The sequence below is a fragment of the Puntigrus tetrazona genome, chromosome 13 (assembly GCF_018831695.1).
Source record: "Puntigrus tetrazona isolate hp1 chromosome 13, ASM1883169v1, whole genome shotgun sequence".
Lineage (NCBI taxonomy): Eukaryota > Metazoa > Chordata > Actinopteri > Cypriniformes > Cyprinidae > Puntigrus > Puntigrus tetrazona.
Genome location: NC_056711.1, coordinates 4,239,707 through 4,262,085, shown reverse-complemented (window position 1 = coordinate 4,262,085; position 22,379 = coordinate 4,239,707). Strand labels below are relative to the sequence as shown.

Below are 22,379 nucleotides of genomic sequence, written 5' to 3'. Positions count from 1 at the left end.
TCACAAAATGCAGTAAAAAAACGGTACAAAATTTTACTTTGAAAAATTCTACAAAAATCAACACAACATATCATTTAACAAAACTTTAAAAATGCGAATTTACAAAGCTTTAAACAAATAAAACAAAATCACTCTACAAAAACTTAAAAGGATGTTTAAAAGTTTACAAAATGTTAAACTTGACAAAAATGCTTCACAAAATCTCAGAAGTCTTACAAAATTATGTAAAATACAAAAAAAAAAAAAGTTTTTAAAATTGACTCTTCAAAACTTTAAACGCTATAGAAACCCAAAAACACTTTAAACACTGTAGAAGATCAGAAAAATTACAAAAGTTTCAGAAAGGTCGACGCAACTTTAAAATGCAGTGCAAAACTTCACAGATGTTGTTTGTTGTTTGTAATTAAAAAAAAAACAAGAACTATTTAAACAAAACTTCAAGCTAAATTGCAATTTTACAAAATTAAATGCTCTACAAAAACAAAAAACATCCCAAAAAGATTTAATTTCAAGTTTAAGAAAACACAAAAACAATCACTTGGAAAACATCACACATTGTGTCAAACTTATCAAAATATCAAACACTGAAACACTACAATCCCTCACTCACCAAATCTTACAAACACTACAGAACAAAATAGGATAAAAGAAAACTTGACACAACGATAATAATTAAAATTGACTACAAAAACGGGAACATGAAGCAATGCGGTCACGTTGGACTATGAGTAGGCTACGAGGAGAAATGATCTTTGCAGGTCTTGCGATTTTTGAGAATGGAACTTAATGCAGGTTAGCCGTCAGAATCCTTGGATCTCACCAGGTTTAAATTCACCGTAACCCTGATCACAGATCCGGACCTGAGATTAGTCAATTCAGCCGTCTAAATGACACATGCCTTCATATGGGGAAGCTCTCTGATTAGCTGAATAAACAGCTACACTGTAAAAACCTGCTGGACAAGAGCTACTCACAGCTGTGTCTCTGAATGAAACCGGCTGAATGTCATTTAATTTCCATTCATAGACTCAATACACACAAACGCAGTTTCAGCTCAGAGCTTAAGCCCTGCAAAGTGAAATGGCAGGCGATTTCCTGTTTAGAAAAAGGGGTCGAGTTTCAATTCCTCATAAACACTCAACCAACCATCAATTACCCTCCTGTTTTGCCGTTTCTATCATTAAGCAACGTTCAAGCTGACGGGAATCTGCTTTTCTGGAAGGACGTGTGTGTGTGTGTGTCTGGTGTTTTTCTGTGTCTGTTGCTGTGATTTTGGCTGACTGGGAGTGTGTGTGTTCTTAAAAGCTGTTTTATTGGCCAACTGTTAATGTTTAAAGTGCTGCTGTTAGGCTCGAGACTCTCGATATGGCCTGGTTTCCATGGCAAGCCTACTGTTCCACCAAAAGCATTCTGGGAAGTGATGAGGAAAGTTAGGTTAATTTCCTCTGTGGGCTCAAATGGCAACGCTAATAAGAAAATACGCATCGAACTGCAATTGCGCCAAAGCCTAGTGCCTAAATCCATTTTGAAAATACTCATTTTAGTCTTAAAACTGAATCCACATCGGTTTCGTCATCCGCTTAAACGTAATATAATGCACTGCAGTACAAAAGACTGAAACGGCCGTTAAAAAGATGGCTTAATTTAAGGCTCTTGTGCGCTCCAAGAAATAACAATCAACCAAACAAGCCTAAATAATATCAACAAACCACTGTAAGGTACCCGGCCTGTCGCAGGAAAGGAAAGACGGCGGGGGTCTGAGGAGAAGAAAAACAAGTCTTCCGTTAACTCCCTCACTTTGCTGAGGGGAAACCCGAGGGCCAGAGCTGAACCAGATGTGTTTTATGTGCAGGGGGATGGAGGGATAGATGGATGGATAGGGAGGGAGGAATGTTACTGACAGACGGGAGGGTGGAATAAGGGAATGTTCATGCGGATGAAAGGAATATGGCTTGAGAGGTGTGGCTGGCAAATGAAAGCATTGAAAATATTCACAAAACATCCTGGACAGACTTCAGCACATTTTCTGTCTCATGCTCCTTGTGTATGATCAGTCAGGGTAGATGCCATGTTTATTTAGACGTGAATGGAAACGAGGCTGTGTAGGATAGATGTACAGTCTGTTGTCCTGTTGGAGACCCTTCGAACGCTCGCACGATGCAAATGTGACTGTTTTATGACAATACGGCATCCATTTCTTTTGGCGTTTCCCAGGTTTTGCAGGTTCTCGCTGTCCTCCCGCTTTCTTCGCTGCTGCCCTGGAGAGACGGGATGACGTCTTTGAGCTGTCTGGAGGTTCTTGAGCATCTCCTCACACTGCTGGAAACCTCTACACGCAGGTGAGCCATACAGATCAAATTATATTATTTTTTCCATGGACTGTTAATCTTCACGAATGAACGCACCCTGTGAATTTTGAAGAATGAATACAATCGGCAAGAGTAAAAAGCTATACACTATAAACAAACTACACCACGGTTGCATGAATCACCGCAAAAACACATTGCATTACACCAAATACAAAAAATAATGTTCGTTTTAGCAACATCATATGACCCCTTTAGAATATTAGCGTCGCATACTAGACTAATAAATAAAAGTGATTGAGTATCCTGACCAAGAGTAATTGCCAGACTTTTAAAAGTCCTTTTAAAAAAAACTAAAGATGAAAAAAAAAAATCACCCAATATGTGACCCTGGACCTCAACCAAGTCATATGAGTAATTTATAAAAAAAAATTTAATTGAGATTTATAAATCATCTACAGTTTTCCACGATGTTAGCTGTAGTCCCTTGTGTAATCCTATAGTCCCAAGACACTTGATGAATAAAGCACGGAAAAAACTTGAGCTTGTGTTGACCAAAAACCCATTAAGAAAAAAATTAACTTTGCAAAGTCGAAACCAAAAGTGGAAGAACGATCATAAGTTACGCGATAGTTCTACGGATAGTGAAATCTAAACCAAATCTCAAATAATATTTTAGATGTACAGTTTACCATATTATGTCTGTAGAATGTATATCTCATTTACTGTTATTAAATTGTGTTATATGGCCTATATATTAGCGTTGCGTTATCATTCCTGCTAGTTACGTATCTACAACATTGGACGTAACCTGCGACCAATTTTGGTGATATTTCACAGGCCACAAAAAGATACAGTGTCTATTGTCTATAGTGTGTTTATAGTGTTTGACAAAGTGGCGAATCTGTGGCGAAGCTTTAATCCGTTGTAAATTCTGCACGGTTTCACTTTTCACAATAGCTTAATTTTCACATTGAAACGACTAGATTTTGCACATGAAAATCGCTAAATAACAATAAACATGTTGAACTTTATCTGTCTAAGGCAGAAGTATTATTCTCTCTGTAGTGTTGCTGCCAGCGCCATGTTCCGGAGACGCTGTGTTTCTTTGTGAAAGGGAAAGTACTTTGTTTGTACTTCCTAAAGAGGATAGGTTAAGTGGTTAAGTTATATTCCCAACACTGTTCCTGAACAGTTCAACACAAATATCAGAGTGTAAATGTTCAGTACATTTACAGAGGACTGATTCCTAAAACCTGCAGAGCAGTCTATGCTGGCTGTGCACAGAGTGAGGCAAAACCAGCTCTTCTGGTGCCTCTGATTCACAACCTTCTGCTGACTATTCAAACGTGAGTTTTGAGCAGTGAGTATTGCTTGTTAATTGGCGTTACTCTGATCACAAATGCAGACATGGTCGTGACGCAATGCATAAAAAGACATGATAATCAGTCATTATGTCTCTACTGGATGCAACAAGTGCCTCGTTTGTATTGTTTTATTGTTTTGGTGTCATATCGCTGGGACGCGGCATCATGTTGTAGTAAGGAGTGTAACATTGTAACAACTTGCTGGATAGCTGGCCAATCAGAGCACACCTCGCTTTTTTAGAGCGGTGAGCTTTTTACTCGACCCGCAAAAACACGTTGCATTGCACCAAATGCGCAAAATAATGTTATCATTAGCAACGTCGTATGGCCCCTTTAAAATATTAATATTGCGGACTAGATACCCTAAAAACATAGCATGCTCTCGGCAGCTGTGGACCCCAACAAACCTCCTCATTGTTGAGACAGGCGATTCCTCCGGGGAGGCGAGAGGTACTCTGTCGAGCGGCTAGCGCTGTTAGCAGGAAGCTTAATGGCTTCAGATGTGGGCTCCGACTACAAAAGAAACCGCACATACCTGCGGTCGCCAGCCGGCCCGTGTACATCAATCACCCTTTCATACCTACGGCAGAGCGGGAGAGAGATTGATTTACACATTAAAGGGTCACAGCTACCTGTGCTTTCAATCGAGAGAGTGTCCGTATACCTTTACATGGGGTTATTCCCTATAATTTGTGGGTACGAGCATGCTAGGAGGTTGTGTGCACGTCTTAATGTGCGTTTATGTGGCAGCAGGTGCAGCCGGACTGTTGTTTTTGGCTCCTAGGTGCCTGTAGGGGCCTCGGAATAACAGACACCTTCACATCCCAGCACGCGGTGAACCGTCGGTGTTACATTACAAAGACTCCCGCTCCCTGCGACGCTCATACGCTTTCGGTCTCTCCTCTTGAGTTCAGTGTTGTGAAATGCTCCGCGGCATATTGCTGTTTGCGCAGGGTGACATGATACGTGTCTTTTGTAGCAGTCGCCCTGTGATTAAGCAACACCGTAGTACTTACGGTTGGCCGTGTGTGTGATTGTGTAATGGCACATTTGCTGAGTGTATTTTGGTAGCTGTGTTCTGTTGGACAACACATGCTGAATTACACCTGTTCTGAGATCGGGTTAGTAAAACAGCCCCTCTGGACTCACGGAGGGGGTCGCTTTCAAGTGTTTGTCAGTGTGTCGTCTGAAATCTGGAAACTCTCATTTACAGAATCTGCGGTGAACGTTCTGAAGAGATTGAAATAATAATTATAGTAATACAGTTCTGGACATTTCAAGAGTGAATTAGATTTTTGTGAATAATTAGTTGCTTTAAAATGCTACTGAAGCACAAATACGTTTCAGTTCGTTGAAAAGAAATGGCAAATGGCATTTAATTAAATAATTTAAAAACAAACCAAAAAAAAGGAAGAAAGAGATTTGTATTTTGTTGTAAAACTTTTTGTAATAATTTTAATGATTTTTAGTGTAGAGGAAATAACAATCAGTAAAATTGCTTAAATATATTAATATAAAAGATATTATTGTATTATTTTTTTTTTTTTATTTTTATCCATTTTGTCTAGGTGGGTTTTGTCATTCGTGTCATAACCGTAGATATTTTGTGTTAACACTAACAGTGTTTTGTTTTTTTCCATTTGCAAAAACTAAAAAGTTTGGGATCAGTAGTATTATTTTTTTTTTTTTTTTTTATAGAAGTCTCTTCTGCTTATCAAGTCTGTATTTATTTGATTAAAAATCAATAAAAAAACAAAACATAATAATTGTAAAAATAAATATTGCAATTTAAAAAATATATATATTAATATACTCTAAAATGTGATTTATTCTGTGTTAAAAATTTTGGAATCTTTTTTTTTTTTTTTTTCTTAATTGTGTTAATGAATAAAAAGTTAAAAATAACAGCATTTATCTGAAACTGAAATATTTTTTTAACAATTGAGCTTTACTATCCCTTTATATCAACTGAAGATTTCCTTGCTGAATAAAAATATTGATTAAATATTAATTAAAAAAAAAAAAGACTGACCACAAACTTTTGAACAGTGTATATTACAAAACAATTTAGCAAGAAAATGTGGTGTTAGCCGGTCAGTTACGTTTTATACAACCCTGTTGTCAAAAACTAAATAAATATCTAAATAAGAAAGAAAAGAAAAAATGGTCATCGTCATCCTGTCTTCTGTTGAAGCACTTTGGGGAAAAAATCAGTTCACGTGGAAAAGGTGCCTCGAGCCATCAACATGACTTATATGTGTGACAATATGTGATGTGTTTTTGTTGCGTCGCCCTCACTTTCCCGGTTTTTGGTGACGAACTGAATCATGCAGATGTTCTCGTGTGTGTTTCAGCGTGGAGCTCTACTGTGCCGCTCTCTCTCTAGCATCTCAGCTGGTGCTGCACCTGGCCGAGTCGACGCCGCAGGTAAAGAAACAGGAGACCGAGGAAAGGAAAGACTGAAGCATTGTGTTGGAAGTTTCCAGACAGACTTAAACTGGACACTCTATCACTCTCTATATAGACTGGAGCAGATTACAGATACTTAACCTTATAACGGCTTAACATTCCGCCTCATCTCACTACAAATATGAAAATCCCTGGAAAAAAAAAAAAAAGAAAGAGCATATGTGCTTTGGCTTAACCGCAGGCTCCGGAAAGATTAACCTGTTTGATTTCACGCGCGTTTTTAAGAGCTGTTAACATTGTTTGTAGTTCACTGAAATGTTTGTGAATGGTCGTTGTTCGCAGGGGGAGGTGGGACTGAGCTCTGTCTTAGTTCACAATGACATTTCAGTGACTACAGGTCCAACTAAACAAATAAAAGAAATAGCATCTCCTCAGTAAAATGCGGTTCATGTTCGAAATGCGGTAACATTTAGATAATACTGTGAGCTAAATGATTTGATTCAAAGAGAAAGAGTTTTTTGTTTCAGTTTTCTACTTGCTTACATTACTTGAACAACAAATCAATTGATTATGCCGTAATGGGAAAAAAACCCTTTTCAATATTAAAAAATGGATTGTGCCAGATATGTTAAAGTATCTAATAGTCGCAATATGTAATATAATGCAATGTAATCTAATACAAACACTGTGGTAAATAGCAACTTTCCAAGGCATTACTGTCTTTTTTTTTTTTTTTTTCCTTGAGGGACTGGTGTTCTTTCAGTAACGTGTGTGTGTGTGTGTGTGTTACAGCAGGCTGCAGTGGACTCCCTGAGTAGATGGGTGGCGCTGGTCGAGCAGGGCTGTGCTGAGGATCAACCCGCAGAAGTCAAGCTCACGTCAGCAGAGGTGCTGGTGAAGGCCGTCCCCACCTTACTGACGGCTCCAGCCCTGCCTCTGGGTCAGTGGACAGATCTGGACAAGAATGCGTATGCAGGAATCTCAACTAGAGCTTACTGTGTGTGTGTGTGTGTGTGTGTGTGTGTGTGTGTGTGTTTTCCAGGTATCACACACACTGTTGCATTATGGAAGAGCCTGTTTACATTATTACAGGATGAAGACCAGGACGTCAGAGACGGAGCAGCTGACTTCACCTGCTACATACCAGCCCATTTACACAACACAGGTACACACACACACACACACACACACACACTAAAAGAACACTCTGGGTTCAGTGCAAGTCAAGCTCTGTTGACAGCCTGGTGCCATAATGTTAAATAGCACAGACTAGGGATTCCTCGTTTCGTTTTTTTATTTTATTTTTTTTGTCAGCCAAACCCATTAGACCCAAAGTATTCACATGAAGTAGTATATTTAGCAAGTTAAAAAAAAAATTTTATTTGACAAAACATTTGCTTGTTTTTTTTTTTTTATTGTTGTCTGGTGTTGGCCACAGGCCCCGCAGATAAACAAATAAAATAAAACATTAATATTATAATATAAACTTTTTCTAGTATTTCGTGAATTTATTTTTGGTGTTTAATAATTGATTTATTTACAAACGGACAAACTTTTTTTGCGTGTTAGGCTGAATTGAGTAAACTTAAACCACTTGCAGACCTGGTGTGTGCAAAGTAACATTTAATATTACATTGTTGTGTTTTTATTATTATTTATTTCATCGATATTAGCTTTTCATCTTTTTCATCAACTTATGAAACCCAGTTTGGAAAATCCTACAGTGACTGTGTGTGTTGCATAAAAAAAGGTTTCGTTTGCAATATATATGTGTGTATACTGTGTATATTTATTTTCTACATATATATATATATATATATTAGTAACAACTATACACAGTATGCATGTAAACAAAATCTTTTATTTCAGCACAAAACGTAAACTTTGTAAAAGTTAGCATGAAACTCATGTAAAGTCACTTGCTAACCTGATCTAATATTTCAGTGTCATTTAAAAGAATACTAGAAAGGGACAGTTTACATAAGCACAAGCACTTATTTACAGCACTGACGTCTGTAACACATACCAAAAATTCCTCAAAGTAGTTTCACCACTTAAAGATTCGGTCACCTTTTACAGCTCAAGCAAAACAGATTTTGCACCTTCGAGACAATGCGAGTACTTCAAAGAAAATGGAAGCTGCATATTTCGAAACACTTTCATTCTGAATGCGTTACCGTACTGTTTTGTTTTGTTTTTTAAAGGGAAAAGTTGTAGGTTTGATTTAAATGAACGGACATGGCCTACACGGGACAGGGCTCACTCAGGAGATCAGATGAGGGGTGGGGGAGGTCAGCTCGGTGTTGTTTACGAGCGACAGAGGAGAGGTGTGGAGGAGAGGCGGTGAACGGCAGCCCCGCTCCTTTGATATGGAGGTGTGTGGGTCAGCGATGCAGAGAGGAGCAGCACCTCTGTGCCATAAATCAGTCACATCAAAACCACATCATTACTACATTCTCTGACACGCTGATATCCTGCTTCACACGGGCAAGAAAAACAAGAGCGGGGTGGGGGAAGAGTCTGAGAGAGCCTGTGCCTTGTCCCCAGCCCACAATATGTTACCGGTTCTGGGTAACTGATGTGAAGATTCAAGCATTGACAGCTGCTGCGATGGATCTAAAAGAGATGCTTTTATGACCTCATATACATGGCTGGCTGGAATACTTGACTCTGATTGGTCATTGAAAATGTTTTGCAGTATAATTTTAAACTGTATAGTTAAATTATTTGGAAATCATTATCGTAACATTGACAGTCATCACAAAATATTGGTGTTTATTTTGCGTTTGGTGACTGGCTAGCTGCAATTTATTTTTTGTATAATTTTATGTATTATGTTTAGGCCTTTTGATTTAACATGATAACTTTGTAAAAAAACTAATTACATTTATTCAATAATTATATTATATTATAAAACACTACTGTTCAAAGCATTTGTATATTAATATATTTTAAAAAAGCTTTTATGGCACTTTAAAGTGACCATATAAACATTGTTGCTGAAGTTTTCCAAAAATTAAAAAAACAAAAAAAGATGCATCAAAGTTTCCACAAAACTACTAAGCAGAACAACTTTTAATATTGATAATTTGACCATATCTCTTTAAATATTGATTGTAATAGGAAATGTTTGCAAATATAATCACAAAATAAGAATGATTTTTGTCATGTGATGCTAAAAATTCAGCTGTGCATCTCAGGAATGAATTAGATTTTAAAATATTTCCAACTAAAAATAATAATAAAAAAATAAAAATAGTAATTTAAACTTTGTTCAAATTTTTAATTAAAATCTTTCCAGCCCCAAACTTTGAACTGTAATGTATATTTAAATTCTGTCTTAAAATTTCAAAACACTGTCTCAAAACACTTCTAGTTTTTAAGTTTTAGAAGGAAATCTGACTCTTGAGAAACAAGAAGCAGTTCAGATATATATGAAGTTACTCTAACATGATCTCCCATGCACTGTAATCACATTTCTGGCTTTGTACTCGGCCCTCTTTCTTTTCGCCGTCACAGTGAAGTCTTTGTGCAGTACACGAAACCGAATTCAATTAGACACTTTTATTCCTCGGCTATCTCAATACAAATTAGGTTGGAAATCAGAACCCCTGGCATCACTTGACAAGGCTTTTAGGAAGGGTGAGAGGTACATCTGATAACAGCGTTAGGACGGAATAGGACCGTATTCTCACGGGGGGAACTCCGGAGTGTTCAAGCATCTCAAACGAAATGCTCAGCGCTTTTCACTTGTGTTTGCCAGTTTTTTTGGGGGACCGGTTGGCCTCGGTTACAGAGACGTAGCCTTGAACAAGTGTAAATATTTAGCGACGAGTAGTTGCTAAGGTGTCGCTTACTGGCACAAGTCAGACAAGCTCTGTAATACGAAGGTCTGCGGCATTACTAAAGCACTCTTTTTGCTCGTTTTTTCTTCTGCCGGGCAAAAATCACATTCCGATCGCTTAGAAATAACCTCTAGTCAACAAAACGCGTGATTTGAGGCATTACTCATGTCAGAAGTTCAAACGATGTGGGATGCGTAGTTTATTGCTCGGGGTTAAAGGTTTGTTCGAATCCCTAAACCAAGAACCATTCATTATGTTGCCTCGGTGTATTATTGTTGTCGTCATAATGTGAATCACCATAATAATGCTCCTTCTTGTTCCACTACCGAATCGTGTTTTTACTTGCCATATTTAAATATAAAGCATTATTACTGTTATTACATGTAAATTGCGAAGCTTTTTCCCCCTACGTTATGTCCAAGTACAACATCAATTCAACCCTTTTGAAAAACCTTAAACATTTGTTGCTCGCATTACTCCGGTTGGTATTGTTCTTGGCGGCGCCTGGTTTCGTTTTGAGGATGTTCTCACCAGTAAGCTAATGTCCAACTCCAGCGTTGTGCATGTAATGTCTTTAGCAGTAGATGCCCCGTAGTCGTTCATGTAATGGATTACAAGACGAGGTCTGAACTGATCCGTGGATCATCCATCCGTTAAACCCCGTAGCGTAGCTCAAAGGTGCTCAATCATCAAAGCAGGGCTCTTTGGCACTAATAGTTTAGGCATATTGGCCCTGTCGAGAGCTTAACAAACACGCTCTGGACCCCATTTATTTTATTTTTTTACCCCATAAATGAATTATATAAATCATAGAAACTTTCCATGAACTCTGAGATTAACTAATTAAATTTCTGTACGTAATCTGTATAAGGTACATGGAAATTGGTCTTTTCTGAGATTTGATTGTTTTTAAGATTCATGTTCAATACTTTAGAATAAGTTTTCCCTCAATAAATGAATTGCTGCTAATAGTTAGTAAGGTAGTTGTTAAGTTTAGGTATTGTCGGGTTAAAGGATATAGAATAAGCCATTAATGCATGCCAAGTAAGTATTATTAAAGAGCCAATTTGTTAGTAATATGCGTGCTAAAAATCAACTAGTTAAAAGTGAAAATTGGACCTTAAATAAAGTGTTACCAAGTTTTTGGCCTTTCCTGAATTATATAAATCCCAAGGAAGCAAGTGAACAGGATAAATGCTTCCTCTGGCCTCTGAAAAAATGGGCAGCCACTGTCTGTTGACACAGGAAGAATTCTAAGGATTCTGAGGTACCACATACGTTACAGAGACTTTTTCCCATCAGTCTTAGAGTCATGTGACCGTGTGCCAGGCCTTTTAACCAGCAGACACCTGGGTGATACTGTAACACTCCCGTTAGACAGGTTAGGCTGATGTAAGGGACACTAAAGAACTCTAGCAGACGTCTTAGTTTTGGCATAAATGTGTCAGATGATATCCGTCTCCAGCGCTTCACCTGATTCCTCTGGTCTGCTGAACCTCCAGAGCCGTGGTGATGAAAGTAAGCTGCAGTGAAAGTCAAATGTAGGTTTAAGGTATGCAGTTTATGGTTTCTTGTTCTTCTTATAGGAGCTGACAGATGTAAGATTTTTTTTTGTCAACTAATAACAGTTCTGATAGCTTCTGTTAGTGTAATTCTGATCACAAAAATTCCATAAATATAATGGCACTAATATAATGGTATAAATACAAGGAAGGAAATATATTTTTTTACATTTATCACATTGTCTGTCTAGTTTGTGCTTGTGAGAATGGTCGCTGGTGTATGTGTGTTTGAGCCTCTTCTAGATCTTTGGTTCTCATAGATCTCTGAAGGAAGTTAGAGCTGTAAAAGTGTGTGTGTTTTTGCACCTTGACACCACTCTCGCTTATAAACATGTCACTTCCTGCCCGCTGACTTCTTGCACCTTGTTCTGGGTTTGTGTCCTGCAAATATGCATGCATGTATGTGAGAGAGCGTGCAACGATGCACATGTGGTCATTCCCGTATGCACTGAAATCCGTAGCTCTGCGCCTTCGATTTAACATTGGATTTAGCTTGAAAAGTAGTGCTGCGTGTGTGTGCAGAATTTTTTCCTGCATGAGTATCTTACCAAACCTCTATGACTTTCTTCTGTGGAACACAAGAGGTCATGATAGGGCTTCTGAAGACTTTTTGCTAGGCAGCACCCATCCCCGTATAGTCATTATAGTCGAGATGTTCTTCAGAAAGCGTCCCGCTGAAGAAAGTATGTCACGCAGGTTTGGAACCTGTATGAAATGATGACGTAATTTCTAATTTTAGGTCTGTTCAGTCTAGTTTATTGGGATGAAGTGACTGAACCCACTATGAGACCCCTGTTGCATCATAGGTAGGCTTGATGCATGAGGATTTGGTCTCATTCATCCAGCCCCCCCTCTCTCCTTCACGCCCGACACCCGACACTCGCCCAGCTGCGCTCGCTCACATCCCAGATTTGCCACACACTAAAGCTCTTCTTGCTCTCATTATTCAGAAAGTTTTTTAATTAGTTCCAGTCCCACGACTCCCACAGATCGATTACGGGAATGAAACTGCCCTCCTCTTCCTTCTGGAATCTCTGCACTAGAGGCAAACCGGCTGGGCGAAGTGCCCCGAAACACCTCACAAACATTTCTGCTGTCACATCTACAGCCAAGATATAGATACAGCTTCTTCACTTTAACCTAAAGGAATAGTTCAGCCAAAATTCTGTTACGGTATATTTCTTCCAAACCTGTGTGACTTTTTGTTCTTCTGCGGGTTATAAAAGTAGACATTTTGAGTAGCTGTGTTTCCATCGATCTGTTTTTACGCGCGTAAGAAACGTGTGATGCAAATGCCAAAATTCGAATACAAATCCTTTTTTTACGCTTCCTTGCGGTGGTTTTTGACTTGTGTGAAAAAGGGTTAATGCGAATAATGGGAAATGGAAACTTCTTGGTGAATAAATTCCTCCATGCGCATCAAAAAAAGATAATGTGACTAATCTTAATTCCAAAACGTCTGAAATGTCATCAGAGTATTTCTGTATAACTACCTCTAAGGCCTCTCTCACACGTCGGCGTTCCCAAAAAGCAATGACGCCATTTATTGTTTTGTCTGCTCGCAAGTAATTTATTATACTACATATCCAAATAATATTTAGTGGCTTTTCCTACTTTTCTTTGTGATATATAGTGCTAGTTTATCAGGAAGGGACTAGTTGGATGGAAACGGTGTTTATTCGCAAATGTTTTATGCAATATTCCAACTTTGCGCACAACTTTGGATGGAAACCAAGCTAGTGTTTGTTTAGCCATATAACAGAAGGCACTGCAGCTTTTAAATATCCACAGACCAAAAAAAAACAGGTTTTAAGAAAATGAGGATGACTCATTGGTAACAGAATTGTAATTTTTTAGTAAACTATCCCTATAAGAGAAGAAGGCCTTGAACACACCATTAGAAACATTATGAATATACAGAAGTAAAAGGACAACCTTATCTACCAATAAAATGTGCATAATATTTACCCTCAAGGTGCTACTATGATTGTTTTAGGCAAGAAAATGTACAAAGTTGTCCTTTTAAGGGTACTGTACAAGTGTTTTTTTTTTTTTAATGGGAACGTGCATTTTCAGCCCTTAAATTTTTTATTTCTACAGATGCAATATGTTGTACTAACACATCAAAGGTTCTCCTTAAAAATAACACAGAAAACAGTCCCTCTCGCAGATGCAAACAGAACATCCTGTTGAGTAAGCACCGAAGAGATTGAGAAATCCTGTTATTGAAGTGCTAAACCACAGAAAAGGGAATGGAAAGAGCTTGAGTTTCCTATTATTTCTTAATGTCTGGGTGCCGGTTATTTGTTCGGCCTTGGATAGCGTCCAGCAGCAAAGCCCACGGGGATGAAAAGCACCTCTGACATCAGACTCCGGTAAAGCAAGAGATGGGGCGTCCCAACATATCACACAGAGAAAGGAACATGTCACTATCTACAGTGACCTACACAATCGACATCGTCCCACGTTCTTGTGGCCTTCTGCTTAACTTTGTAGAGGTTGCTTTCCCAGAGTTCCTTTTGGGGGCGGGCAGTCTTTAAGGTGTTGCTTTGCTCTCCTTCTCTCTCTTTTGGTTTTGACTGGCAAGTCCTGGTGACTTTTGAAGTCGCCTCAGTAATTTGCATGTCAGATTCTGGTTAGGAAGGAGGGAACGGAGGGAAACCGGAGTTCAAAACAAACTGCATCTGATCTCTCACGTTACTGCTTTGATGCTTGAACAACTGGGGTCGTTAAAGCCAAAGGGTGGTCGACGGCCGTCCTGGAATGGGCGTCAATGTTGTTGTGTCTTCTTATGCGTACTTAGATCTTTTCTCACTTCCCTTATCTCGCGTCTAAATCTATTCTTAGACCCAACTTCCCGACCGTTCAGTCAAAAAGGACTCGTCTCGAATGCCTGCACGCGTGCATATGGCACGTTGTGGTTTCCATTGTGCGCGTTTCGCTTCTGAGTTATAGTTTTGTTTCTCTCAAATGGGTTCCATGCCAGGCGAAGATGGAAACACGCTGTCTAGAGAACAAAAAGAGAGCGAGGCATCAATCTCAGGCTGTTGCTTTACATCCAACGCTCTGGCAAGTCTCAGATTGGGAGCAGATTGCATTGTGGCAAAGCACCACCTCCATTGCCTGAACCCAGCAATGCCTTGGAGACGAAAGAAACCAAACTAAGATTGACGTGGCTCATTAAATTGATCTATTTAAACTTTCCATACGTGTGTTCCAGAATCATCCATTTCACTGAATTCTGTTACATCAGGGAATATTTGATTTGATCAGATTTGTCGGTGTTCTGCTGCATTTCTAGGCGTTTCCACTGGTGCCGTCTCTCCTCCGGTTGCCCTGGAGATGGGGGTGGGTCTTTTGTGCCAGCTGTTCCAGGTGTGGGGCCAGGTGGCTGCTGGGATGGTCGACCTGATACAGTGGCTCCTGGGAGATCAACAATCGGAAACAAGGTGTGAAGAGTCACTGGACTTGGTAAGGAGCAATTTTGCCTTTTTTTAAATGCATCACTGATTTTGCTCATGTTTGGAAGCTTTTTTGGCACTAAATTCATCCCTGGTTTGTTCTACAGCCACAAATGACATCACAAAAAATTGGACGACTTATTGTGGGGAGGTGTGCTTTTAGTTTTCTAAACTGTGAAAGGTTTAAAATTTCACACAGTGGGTGATTAAAGTTTAAATAAATTTAAAAAATATACTAACATTGATAGACCTATATTTTTTAACGGCCTTGATTCTGTAAATATTTTACCCATTCATTGCCCCCCCCAAAAAAGTCTATGAACCAAACCAACCAGTTACAAAGTGATTAACAAATCATTATAAACTTTATTGAAGCTAAAAATATGTATTTAAAACCTGGATTCAGTGAGGAAAGGACTACAATCCCATAAAGCACTCAGAATGGCATAATAGAAACAATATATTTTATTGCAGACTATTTTAATAAATATATTTTGGTAGTTAGAGCGCATATGGAGACTAAAGTGGCATAATGGATGCTAAAGTATTCTTCTCTGAATGTTTTTTTTTTTTCTGCAGAATCATGGGTAATATAGTTTTTCCACCGGGAGTTCCTCTATTCAATATGATTGTTTTAAAAATAAGTTGACGTAAGGGTCTGACAGCTTGAACAAAAAGCATATACCATTGATTGACAACCTCACTGCAAGTGATCGAGTCTTTAAAAGTTCCAATTTAAAATCTATAAATTGGATTTTTAATTACAGAACCCAACCGTTGCACTTTATATGACCCGTCTATTGAAATGGGCCGATAAACGTTCACCTTTAACACCCTAGAAATCACCCAGAACACCCTACTGCGTATCAAAGAACTAAAAAAAAAAAAAAACTTCATAGCAATTCCCTGGAAGCACCCGTTATCTCCACTCTCAATGCCCTGTTCACCTCTAGTTCTTCTTCTCTTTCCAGGACGAGGAGTTCCTCTTTGAGAAGGGAGATCTCAACCTGTGGGCGGAGCCTTTGTCGTGGGCACGGATGTTGCACGGACACCTCTCTGTCCTCGTAAGAGCGACCCGTTCACCCGATGCAAGCTCTGCAGAACTGGACAGACTATCAGCCGTCGCGAAGAGCAACGCCCTGGCGGCTCAGCGTTCGATGTCAGCCCTCCCTGCGCTGCCCCAGTTTGCAGCCACCGTCGAGTACGCCAAGATATCGCTGCTGAAAGAGAGAACGTCGCTCGCCCAGAACCTTCTAGATGCACGCAGACCTGCTTAGAAGACCGTGAAAGCTTTCGAAGCGCTTTTCCTCTTTTAAGAGCTGAACTGCACGCAGGCATGACCACGTTTTTTTTTTTTTTTTTTATTCAAATAAAGTTTATTACATTCATTTAACTGCGGGGTAACGTTTGTGTAGTGATGAGTGTTTGCAGTTCCGAGAATGCGAGAGGTTTTATTCTCCTCGGCTTGTGTTTTCAGCATCACACCTTGCGGTATTCGCGCAAGCCGTGGAACCTTTAATGCATAGCTTAACTGTTTGTAGTTCAAGAAATTGTTTGGTTGCTCCTCCTGTGTATGTTATGCAATCTGAGAAAAACAGTCTGGTGTCCGTTTGCTAAGTAGACAGCTGGGCTGCCTTCAGGGGCTGTAGTAGCAATGTTCCCCTTTTACTGTAAAATGATGTAATGTTTTGGAATGTCAGCAGTCTATTACACACACACACACACACACACACACACAGGGTGGGTAAAATAATACATACCGTTCTTCTCACCAGGATCAGGAGGATTTTTTCTATTTTTGTATAAATGTGCTTCACTGAAACCATAAAAAACGGAATTGTAATACAAGAGCACTGCTGAGATATGCAGCGGGAACTGAAGGAGGGGGGAAAAGTGATCTGAAGTGAAATATATTTTCGGCCTGTTATAGTTTTTGCCTGTAGGTGGCGCCCAAGCCCTTTTTTCTGCGACAGGCATCGATACCGTTAGGGGGCAGTATTGCATCGTTTTTATTAGCGTTTAGTTTCTTGAAAGATTAGATTTTTAGTTGCAGCTTGTTGAAACCTTGAGGTCTCACATGCCTGTATTAAATCAATGCTACATTAATGCTTCTTTTTCGAACGCGTTTCTGGGCTGAAATGAGCTTTATTTACACGGGCAAAAGATAAGCAGAGGAAAGCGTCACATGCAGATAAATGTCATAGTTTCACACTCCGTATCAGATCTGGCACGACTTCAAAGTTTAGCCTCTCGTTCTCGATTATGCAATCGCGCTCACCCACTAAACATTTCCTGATATCGGAGCGACCAGCCTCGAGGCGCACGGATCTCGTGCGCGTGATAGAAACGCGTTATTACATACGATTGACTTGGTGCATGTGCGTTCGTGCGCGTGTGTGTTGGTACTTACATTTTATTCTGAAGTATGTATTGGCTTGGGTACATTGTTTTACAACTGTAGGTTGGCTGCGCTGAGTTCATCTTGTAAGTTGGTCAGCGTTGGAGAGGCGCTGTGAGCGAGCGCGCGCGCGCGCCGCAGGAGGGGTGCAGAAAGCGACCAATCAGATTCGCAGTCCCGGCGACACTTGAAAAGCGGGGCGTAACTTTGAGGCAACTTCAGCAGTAAGTTCCTCCTCCTCTTTACGCGCTGTCCCCAAGCTTATATGTGCGGGAGGGTAACGCGGACTCTTTACTGTTCTGGCTCGGCACCGCGCGGTGGGAGAAGACTGACAACACAAGCGCGCAACGAGGAACTCAGCCTTCCTTCTCTGAGTTTCAGAGCACGTCTGAGAATAGCCTTTTCTGTTCCGCATCTTTTGCACTCTACACTCCCAAGCCAGTGGCAAACTTAAGCGCCTTCGCATCCAAAGGCTCCAGGTCGGTCCTCAAATGAGAGATCATCTGCGACTGTCTTCTTCTGAAGAAACAGAAATGTCTGCGACCATCCTGTCCGCTTTCTACGACATCGAGATGCTGTACAAGGTACTTGATTTAACGTGCTTCTTGCCCTTTGCCGGAGCTTTGCGCATGAGACGAGCGCGTAAATGGTTTTGCGTTGATTGTAACTTTTTGTTTCCGTGCGCAACAGGAGAAGAGCCTCAACATGAACGCCATTCACATCAACAGCATGCTGGATAAGAAAGCAGTCGGGGCCCCGGTGACAACCTCCAGCGGCAGCGGCACCAACAACTGCAACTCGTACGCGTCGGGATTCTTCCGTCGAAACTCTACCAGCAACATGGAGTCCGTGACAAACGGCAACAAGTACCCCGCCAGCCCCTACAGCAGCAGCAGCAGCAGCATGAAGGAGAACGCCATCATGAACAAGGAGAACAAGTTCCGCGACCGCGCCTACAGCGAGAGCGCCCAGCAGCTGCAGCAGAAGCCGGGCTCGCAGATCAACTCCACCCGCTACAAGACGGAGCTCTGCAGGCCCTTCGAGGAAAACGGCGCTTGCAAATACGGCGAGAAGTGCCAGTTTGCGCACGGCTACCACGAGCTGAGAAGCCTGTCTCGCCACCCCAAGTACAAAACCGAGCCCTGTCGCACTTTCCACACCATCGGCTTCTGCCCGTACGGCCCGCGGTGCCATTTCATCCACAACGCCGACGAGCGCAGACCGGCGCCGAGCAACGCCAACAGCGTGCAGGGGGAGTCCGCCAAGCCCGCTCGGTGCGAGTCGGTGAGCGGCTACGGACAGCAACAGCAGCAGCAGCAGCAGCACCGACCGAAACTCCACCACAGCCTCAGCTTCTCCGGTTTCTCCAGCCACCACCACCACCACGGACTCGACTCGCCCCTTCTCGAGAGCCCCACGTCGCGCACCCCGCCTCCCTCCAGCGCCGCGAGCTTCTACGAAGACGCCCGGTGCCTCGGAAACAGTGCCTTCTCCTTCACCGGCCAAGACCTCAAAGCCCTGCTCGCGCCGCTGGCCGTGCACACGCAGAACGGTTATTACGCAAACCTTCAGGTCAACATGGGCGACGGCCTCGGCCACACGCAGTCCCTCCAGCGCCTGTCAGAGTCGCCGGTGTTCGACTCGCCCCCCAGCCCGCCCGACAGCATCTCCGACCGGGACAGCTACGCCAGCGGCTCGCGCAGCTCCACCGGAAGTCTCAGCGGCTCCGAGTCTCCCAGCCTGGACGGCGGGAGGCGTTTGCCGATCTTCAGCAGGCTGTCGATTTCCGACGATTGAGCGGAACTTTTCTCGTTGTAGTGGACTCGGTAGCGGAGGAGTCTCCCGTTAGATATGTAGTCGAGCAATAGACTTTTTTTTTTTTTTGAATATCGAGGGAGATGGATTTGTTTTTGTCAGACGCTCGACATGGCATTAGTCTGTTTGAAGGCATTCCACCGGTGCAGTTTGGTGCATTCTCTTGGTCTTTTTGGACCACCTACTTTCCAGATTTTTTTTTTGTACAAAAGACTCGTGAACGCGAAAGACAGAGCGGTTTCAGATTTTCCTTCATCCTTGCCAAGAATATGCCTTGACGAAAAGTATACTAGTTTTCAAAGTATGCGCATCCATTCCAAAAGTTTGATCCAGTCTCGCGACGCCACCCAGTGGTTTCGATTGGTTCGTGCAGTTTGAAGCTCTCTCTCTCTCTCTCTCTCTCTCTCTCTCTCTCTCTCTCTCCTCTCTCTCTCTCTCTCTCTCTCTCGTTTGGCTCGTCGGGGAAATCACTGCTGATGGTTGAATATATCTATTTTTTTTATAGTCGATACGAGTGATTTACATAGCGGTGCTTAACCGGCTATGAACTATTTAACTTATTTATTTTTATCTTGTGAAAAGTATAGGCTACATTGTTAATTGTGTCCATACTGTATTTATCGAGTATGATGAAGCAATAGATCTATATTCTTTTATTATGTTTAAATTATGATCGCCATTATTAATCTACATTAAAGTGGAGTGTATGTTCTTTTCACAGTAATATATATATTTTTTTTCCTCGTTTGGTCTCTTTTTTTTTTTTTTTTTTTTTGTAACTTCACTTTATTTTATTGTAAATGAGTTAAAAAAAAATCTTAATTTAAGAGATTGTATGTGATATTTATTTCATTAATTTTGTTTCCTTGTTTACGTTCATTAAAAACAGTTTGTGTGATTTGCTGTTTGTTGGGATGTTACTTTTCAGAAGGTGTGTTTTTTTTTTTGGTTTTTTTCGTGTTTTTTTTTCATTCTTTTAATCGTCAGACGCGTCCCTTTAGGTTTGTCTGTAGAATGTATAAACTGTGGTTGGCAGAGGACCGTCCGAACACATGTACTAGCCTTAAAACGTCACGGAAATCAGACTTCAAAGATCCCAAGTAAATCGATTAACCAAAAAGTATTTTATTATTATTTTTTTTATGCGTATATATCTATACGATGCACGGCAGCCACGTGCGTGAGAATGTAGCAGACCAGAGCCCCAGTATTACTGCCTAGTGCCTGTGTGGGGATTCACCATTTTTTTTACATTGCCTTATGATTAACCAAATAAAGTATTTTCGTACATGTTATTGTTTTACAACAAGAGGAAATGAATGTAGTTTGTAATTTAAACTTCTTGGAAGGTTGTTACCACTTATCAAAGGAGAGAAATAGAGGCTTAGAGCAACGATCCCAGTTGTTGTTGTTTTATTACTCCCTATTCCTTGCATTGTTTTGCCTTTTTGGTTTGTTCTCTTGCTTTTTCCTATGATATGGTAATGGTCTGAATCTTCCAGACTTGCTGGACGGGGACAGAGTTTGAACACGTTTAGTTTGTACATAGCAGGTACAGGGGGTTCGCACTATGTACCTTTTTTTTGACTACTTTATCAGAAGTAAAGCTTTTTGAATGTAATAAAAAAAAAAAAGACAAAAAGAACGGGATTTGTAACATATGTTTTTTTTTTCGGGGAGTCGGTTCACTACAAGTTTGCGTGTGAGACTGTTAACTTTGTACTGTACATTTTTTTTTTTGTAGTTCTCCCAATAAAATAATTTTGGAAAAAAAAAAAAAAAAAAAAAAAACGACGTTGGAATGTAGTCCGTGTGGTTTTCATTGATAAAAAACCAAAAAAAGCAATGAGCTGTTTTGCAATAGGCTTATGCATTAGCTCTTAAAGTCACACACACACACGCCACCTTTTCTATTCTTGTAGTTTTTCCCCTGAAAACAATCTCTCTCTCAAATCGCGTGAACCCTGACTGCTTCTGCGCGCTGAGGTTGAGTTTAACCGCAGTGGTCTGCATTCTGTCTGCATGCTTCGCTGCCTGTGAAGGCATTATGGGGGTTGCCCCGACCGGTAGTTCAGCTAGTTCTATGGCTAAGACTCATCTCAATGCGGTGTTAAAACTTGCTCCGAGCGCGTTTCAAATAATACGTGATTCACGGCATGATAGTTTGGTTATTTGATGGCGCTTGCGTAACACGGCCTTCCCTAAAATAAACAGAAGAAAACGAGCGCTCGCTCAAGAAAGGATGAGGACGTTGCTGCCGTTCTCGTATTGCTCAGCGTTCATAAACGGCCGTGATTCACGTGTGGCTCAGACTTGCGCCTGTCATGCACACAATAGCAACCTTGACTCGGTTTAGTCATTCGAAACGCTTTGTTTTTGCCAGCGCTTTAAAGCGCTGCGTGATTCCTCGATAAAAGCTATCACCTCTGTTGAAGTCATGCATAAAATAAGGAAGGACAGTAAAAGCGGGCAAATATTTATATAGCCCCACTCTATTTATGATAAAGTATTTATCAAGACCCACGGCGAGCCGCTCTGGGCCAAATGGGCCGTGATGTGTTTATTTTGTGAGGCAACATTTGTCCGTCAGGAATCTGTACGCCGTGTCTTATATGTGTGAATGCGAACGCTTGAGAGTGTGTGTGTGTGTGTGTGTGTGTGTGTGTGTGTGTGTGTGTGTGGTAAATGACCCTCTAGCTCCTACAATGACAGGAAATGCTCTTACTTCTGATTATGGCAGGAAAGACCCGGTTCCTCGCCACCTCCCACTTCCAGCCCGTCTCCTGCTGGTTTTGTCATCTTTATTGGTATCGTCAGTCAGGCCTTCTGAAAGTTTCTATTTGTGCCGCACTGTGTTTAACAGGAATTGCTGGAGAAGGAGGGGGTCTCAGATTCACCAAACACTGCTGTCATGTTCAGTAAATAAAGACGCTTACTGATATTCTATTTAAAGTTTTAGTGTTTTCATCTAACTATCTGTCAGCCTATCTATTCATCTGTCTATCCATCTATCTATCCATCCATCACCTACCTATCTGTCTGTCCATCTATCCATCCATCCTTCCATCACCTACCTATCCATCCATTTATCTATCCATCCATCTACCTATCCATCCATTTATATCCATCTATCTGTCTGTCCATTCTATCCATCCATCCTTCCATCACCTACCTATCTATCCATCCATCCATCCACCTATCTATCCATCCACCTAT

At 40.9% G+C, this 22,379-nt stretch overlaps 2 protein-coding genes and 1 long non-coding RNA gene across 5 annotated transcripts in view; 2 read left to right on the top strand and 1 right to left on the bottom strand.

Moving 5' to 3' along the window:
• The window catches only part of thada (THADA armadillo repeat containing), a 79,745-nt gene extending 63,390 nt beyond the window's left edge, over window positions 1-16,355 (top strand). For 2 of the 3 annotated variants that reach the window (XM_043256156.1, XM_043256154.1), the window contains exons 33-38: window positions 2,215-2,339; window positions 6,028-6,100; window positions 6,875-7,022; window positions 7,125-7,247; window positions 14,791-14,960; window positions 15,922-16,355. In XM_043256156.1, the coding sequence (XP_043112091.1) occupies window positions 2,215-2,339; window positions 6,028-6,100; window positions 6,875-7,022; window positions 7,125-7,247; window positions 14,791-14,960; window positions 15,922-16,227 (945 nt within the window). In that variant the 3' untranslated portion in view covers window positions 16,228-16,355. The remainder of the gene's footprint in view (window positions 1-2,214; window positions 2,340-6,027; window positions 6,101-6,874; window positions 7,023-7,124; window positions 7,248-14,790; window positions 14,961-15,921) is intronic. The other variant, XM_043256155.1, reaches the window with a different exon arrangement.
• On the bottom strand, window positions 16,296-17,478 carry LOC122357002. The gene is made up of 2 exons (XR_006252408.1): window positions 17,361-17,478; window positions 16,296-16,766 (listed from the first exon to the last, which is right to left on the bottom strand). It is a non-coding gene; the product is annotated as an uncharacterized LOC122357002 (long non-coding RNA).
• A 174-nt stretch (window positions 17,479-17,652) lies between these two features.
• On the top strand, window positions 17,653-20,559 carry LOC122357001 (mRNA decay activator protein ZFP36L2-like). Its single transcript, XM_043256157.1, has 2 exons — window positions 17,653-17,932; window positions 18,039-20,559. Exons 1-2 carry the CDS (start codon window positions 17,840-17,842, stop codon window positions 19,143-19,145), a joined length of 1,200 nt encoding a protein of 399 aa, XP_043112092.1. The 5' UTR covers window positions 17,653-17,839; the 3' UTR covers window positions 19,146-20,559.
• Window positions 20,560-22,379: the final 1,820 nt, after the last annotated feature.